The sequence below is a fragment of the Pelophylax lessonae genome, assembly GCF_965119305.1.
Source record: "Pelophylax lessonae genome assembly, chromosome: 3".
Lineage (NCBI taxonomy): Eukaryota > Metazoa > Chordata > Amphibia > Anura > Ranidae > Pelophylax > Pelophylax lessonae.
The window spans coordinates 142398193-142404192 of record NC_138770.1 but is presented as its reverse complement, the minus strand read 5'-3'; the positions used below and the strand labels follow the sequence as shown (position 1 = coordinate 142404192).

General features: G+C 43.2%; 1 protein-coding gene across 1 annotated transcript in view; it reads right to left on the bottom strand.

Annotated features, from left to right (window-relative positions):
* Positions 1 to 1595: 1595 nt before the first annotated feature.
* E2F6 (E2F transcription factor 6) overlaps positions 1596 to 6000 on the bottom strand; it is a 64114-nt gene continuing 59709 nt past the window's right edge. Inside the window, exon 7 of the mRNA XM_082251693.1 lies at positions 1596 to 1786. Coding sequence (XP_082107819.1) covers positions 1782 to 1786 — 5 coding nt within the window. The 3' untranslated portion in view covers positions 1596 to 1781. The remainder of the gene's footprint in view (positions 1787 to 6000) is intronic.

The window sequence follows — 6000 nt, the reverse complement described above, 5'->3', positions numbered from 1 at the left end:
GGCAGCAAAATCTTGTCATCTTGAAAAGAATCTTGTTGCAGAATTTTCAGTATCCAGCACACTTCTGGGTGTGGGATGCCTTGTCCTCTGCTTAGCATGGTTGTTGCCTCTGCTAGTCACTACATCACTACCTTTATACTGTAATAACATGAGTCGGTGGATGAAACTAAAGAGTACAGCAGGGGATGTCCGCATTAAATATTTCCAAAACTGTTGCATGCAGAAGATTTTCAGCAAGCTTATCTCTTCAAGAAAGAGGATTTTGGCTGTATGGGCAGCGGGGCAAATAAGTATGAATGCTTTTTGTTGCAAGCTGCAATTCTTTTTAAATAGCGATAAGCACTGTATTTTTTTTTTTTAAAAAAAACCTTGCTTCTATGTATTGTTTGTAATTACATATGTATATGTAATCTGCTCATTATTTTATGCAGACTTTGCAGTCATTATTTATGCTGCACAATGGTTGTAACTTATGGTTCTAGGCTAACTGAAAGTCTATGGACCAGGTCTTTCCACACTTTCTATTTTGCCAAGACTATTTCACCATCCATGATCAGCAAGGGGGAATGAAAACAGAACCACTAGAAAGTATAAGCAACTCTCCATATGTAACCACAATAAGGGAATTTGTGAACAGCATGTACAATTGTAAAACACCCAAAAAATAATTTAAAATAAAACACAACTATAACATAAAATGTTCTCACTGAAAAAACATTAGACCAAGCTCTCACATTTGTGTCATTTTAAATGGCACTCTGAATCCACATCCCCCAATGCAGTACAACACACCAACATTTTACATTACCTCAAAGCACAGATGTGAAAAAAAAATGCAGGTGTATGTTTACATGTGGCAGCCAATTCAAAATTTTACTACAAACGCTCATTAACGAGCATCATAAATTTATGTGCCAACACCGCACACTTCTGTGATCCTAGCATTATGGTTTTTCCTAAACCAATGCTACATGTGATAACTGGAAAATAGGAAACGCTATATTCTCCCTGAAATGATTTCACTAGAATTAGTATACCAAGTACAAACAGCTGACATCATTCAGTGTATAATATAATTGTAGGGTCCAAAAAACCTAAACGGATTATATATTATCCCTTACTTCAAAACATCTCATTGCTCTAAAGTACTGGCACTACTACAGAACATAGGAGACGATGGCTGAGGATGTGACTGGAGAGTTGGTTTTGGAAAAGGTGCTGGAGGATACAGAGGGTCAATTATCACCTTGGAGGAAAGGTTTTTCAAAATTCTGTGCAAGCTGCACAATGTGCCATATTAATTTGTCCACCTCTGAAAATTATCATCATGACTGAGTTTGCCAACAGCAGCTTAATATATCCAATTTCCAGTTCACACGCTGATGCGTTTCCATTGGTCCTAGAGGGCAGCGTAGTTACTTCTTAAATACATCTGCCGATGATTGTAATAGGAGTCAGATGTTTGTATCTGTGATCACTACAAGATTATAAAACTTTTTACAAGTCTGAGGGAAGTTTAGACGACACTGTAGACCATGCCAAAAAAGCTGCACCAGATTTGATCAGACTTCTTCACTTCCGGCTCCTCCCCCAAAAACAGGACATTAACGTGTTTTAAGTGAGGCAGAAGATATAAGCTCCTTTCTAGAGCTTTGGACATCCATGACCATTAAAACCAGGATGGTGTTTTGTGCGCTATAAACAGCACCTTCTTTTAGAGTCTGTGACGCATTTATAAAGAAGAGCTTTATCCCATCAGTATTGGTAGAAGCCTCCATTGATCAGTCTGTAAGACAAAAAGAAACACAGAAGTCAGCCACAATAAAGAGACAACGGCTGTGAATGCCTGGTGATGTCGGCTAAACAGATTTATGAGTGACTGGTCTGGAATTAAGCTTTCCCACATTTGATGTTGCTGCTATCTGCTTCAGGCAGATGTTCCCCGGGCCAGCTTTCATTTGTTTTATAGAAGAAATGATTATAGTGAACACAAGGACAACATGGTGCAGACATGACACAGCTCTGGGCAAGCACATGCTATAAATCCAGATGTTTGTGCTATGCATCCCAGACAGTGTGTGCGTTGGAGGAGTCCTGGTTCTGATATATGGTTTGATTTATACAACTTACTAGAGTTACTTGGAAAATCAGCTGGTACCTCTGTAGACGTTTTAGGTTGAACTTGTAAGTGATTTGAAGTAGGCAAAACCTTGCTATTGTTCTGCAAGCTCCTACCTTACCAGTACCTCTGATAGGGCATTGAAACTCCTAGCATTCCAGAAGCTGGTATCTAAATAAGTTTAGGCACCCTTTCCAGACATGGGAGTAAGTCACACATGTGCAAGTCACAAGCAAGTCTCAAGTCTTAACCTTCAAGTCTCAAGCAAGTCCCAAGTTACTGTGGAGAAAAGCAAGCAAGTCAGGTCGAGTCCCTGCTAGAAGTCAAGCAAGTCAAGTCATTTATTTTGGTCAAGTCACAAATCAAGTCAAAATACTGATCTACCCCAATTTTCACCTTTAAGCCCCGGTTCACACTTGTGCGTGTGCGGGGTTCGCATGTAATGTCGGAGCGCACTGCTCCTTCATTACATGCGATCGGCTGTGCGGTGCGAGTTTAGCCATACAGTTTGTATGGCTAAATTCGCACCGCAGCCGCAGCAAACACGCACAGGACCCTTTTTGGCAGCCGCATCAGGATCGGATCGCACATCAGTTTACACTTGTGCGATCCGATCCTGTGCTAACTGCACGATCGCACTGCGATATGCGATCAAACTGGGGGTGTCGTTAAGATTACATTGACACCCCCAGCGTATCGCATATGGCAGTGTGAACTGCCGGGGGTGCGTGTGAAATGCGGGAACAGGCTGCGGATTCGCAGCCTTCCCGCATCGCATAAATGTGAACCGAGGCTAAATCAGTTAAAAGTCAGTGGTCAGGAAAGGTTTTGTTTTATTTTCAACACTAACAAAACTGCTTAGTGCTTTTTTCTTGGCATATTAAAGAAACACTTTGAATTCCCAAACAGCTCAAAATCCTTTGTCAGGTCATGTTTGAACACCACAGTCACTAAAAACATGTTAAGTATTTCCATTGTTAAAAAGCCAATGTCCTAAAAATCAGAACACACTGAGGTGTTTTAAGTGACTGTGGTGTCAGAAACATAACAGGCACATTCATTTTGATTTAACACATCTTCATCAGTGCCACCCGTCAGTGTCCAGCAGTGTCGATCAGTGCCACCTCTCAGTGCTCATCAGTGCGGCATATTAGTACCTCCTCATCAGTGCCCATAAGTGGCACCTCATCAGTGCCCATCAGTGCCGCCTATCAGTGCAGCCTATCAGAGCAGCCTATCAGTGCCCATCAGTGCCGCCTCATCAGCGCACATCAGTGAAGGAGAAAAATGTATTTATTTTCAAAATTTACTCACAGAAAAGAAAAACTTTTTTTTTTTTCAAAATTTTGTCCTTTTCTTTTTGTAAGAAATAAAAAAAAACCTGGAGTTGATTAAATACCACCAAAAGAAAGCTCAGTTTGTGTGAAAAAAATGATAAAAATTTCATATGGGTACAGTGTAGCATGACCACGCAATTGTCAAAGTGTCAGAGCGCTGAAAGCTGAAAATTGGCCTGGGCAGGAAGGGGGTGAAAGTGCACTGTAGGCAAGTGGTTAAAAAAGTAAAGTCATTTCGAGTCATATGTCTCAAGTCAAAGTCAAGTCTCAAGTCATGAATACCAAATCAAAGTCAAGTCGAGTCTTTTATTAATTTTAGTCAAGCAAGTCTCAAGTCCTCAAACTGGTGACTTAAGTCTCGGTTCACACTTGTGCAATGCGGGAAGGCTGCGAATTCGCAGCCTGTTCCGCATCGCAAATGCACATCTGGCAGTTCACACTGCCATATGCGATACGCAGGGGGTGTCAATGAAATGTTAATGACACCCCCAGTTTGATCGCATATCGCAGTGTGATCTGACAGTTTGCACAAGTGTGAACCACTGTGCGATCCGATCCTGATGCGGCTGGAAAAAAGGGTCCTGTGCGTCTTTTGTGCGGGTGCAGTGCGAATTCAGCCATACAAAGTGTATGGCTGAATTCGCATCCGCACATCCGATCGCATGTAATGAAGGAGCAGTGCGCTCCGAATTACATGCGATCGCCGCACTCGCACAAATGTGAACCGGCCCCAAGTGTGACTTAAGTCAAGTCATGTGACTCGAGTCCCCCACCTCTGCCCTTGACCCCCTTGCCAAGTGACAGGTCACTGATGTCATAGTGGGAAAATAAAGGATGAATTTCCAAGTACTTCATACCCAAAAGCAGTTTGGGTCTTTGGTGGAGGCAGGTGCTTCTGACAAGGTACTAGCAGGCAGCTTATGGTGCCTTATATACTGCTGCACAATTGGTTTTCTTGCTTTCACCCTATCCTAGGGTTCCTTCAAGAGTGCATGCAAAAACAAAAAGAAAAAATGAGGACATCTAAAAAAAATCTGTAATGGTGGGAGAAATCTTTTCTGTAATTCCACTCCTCCTATGAAACATTGGTAGCAGCTCCAGCCGGCCCTCCAAGGGGTTTGGATTTCTGGGAGGCAGGGCGGGGCTTATGACCGTTTGACCGCCGTGACTGGAGGTCATCTTATCCGAAAACTAAGCATTCCTGTGAGCCGCCATTTACCGCGCTAGGAGCGCATTCTTGGCACAGCTCTGTCAGCGCTATTGCATGCAAATATGCAGCCCCTTGGCACCAGGGCCCGGACACCTATAGGGCACATATTTGCATGCGCTCGGCGCCAACAGGTTAAAGAGCACGCCGCCGCATTCTTAACCACTGATGGCTCATCTTAACTTACAGGCCCTTCAGGTCTGGTATGGATTTTAAGGGGTATCCCATGCCACAATTTTTTTAAAAACAAGCGTGGGGTCCCCCCTTCAAATCCATACCAGACCATTATCCGAGCATGCAGCCTGGCAGCAGGGCACCCCGCTGACAGCTGATGAGTCATTGGTTATTAAGGATGCGCCAGCCAGCTTTACGGCCTGCTCCTTGACAACCAGCTATTCACTGGTTGTTAAGGATGTTGGTGGTCGCTGCTAAGCAAAATTGAAAAAGAAAAAAAAAAAAGGCTGGAGACCAGCTATTTGAAGCAGTTAGGAGTGTTTAGTGTTTTTTTCTGCCAACCAATCACTCCCAAAAAAAAATTGTATTTTTGTAAGAACTTACCGTAAAATGCTTTTTTCCTAGTCCTTTGACAGACGCAGCTCTTAATGCTTCTTCACTAATGGGTTATGCGCCATCTACAGGAGTAGACTAGGCAGTGAAAAGTTTTCACTCGACACGCCTATAGGGGCTGTCCCTTACAACATAACCCCAGACACACTGTGCTCTCAAATCAGTTTCGTAGCAAGCAGTGAAAGAAGACACAACCAACCCCAAAAACGAGGGGTAGGAGCTGCGTCTGTCAAAGGACTCTACGGTAAGTTCTTACAAAAATCCAATTTTCTCTTGCGTCCTTTGACAGATGCAGCTCTTAATGCTTCTTCACTAATGGGACGTCTCAAAGTGTAGGCATGAGGGGTGGGAAGAACGCAACCAAAAACTGTTAACGTATTTCCAAGGTTAAAAGCGTAACCAACTGGGCAACCAAAAGCTTAACCAATACCAACAGGAGCTTACCCACAAAATAAAAAATTCAACCCCTTAAAAGAAAAAAACCAAAGTCTCTAAACAGCAGCCTGCAAAACCTTGCGGCCAAAGGAGGCATCCGAGGATGCCAATAAGTCAACTTTATAGAATTTCGTAAAAGTCTGTACAGACGACCAATTCGCCGCTTTACACACCTGAGCAACGGAAGCCTGATGGCGAAAAGCCCAAGAGGCACTCAGCGCTCTAGTAGAATGCACCCTCACAGGGAAAGGAGGAACCTGACCCTTCAATGAATAGGCCTGAACAATGGTCTGCCTGATCCATTTTGATATGGTCGTCCGACAGGGTGGCAGGAA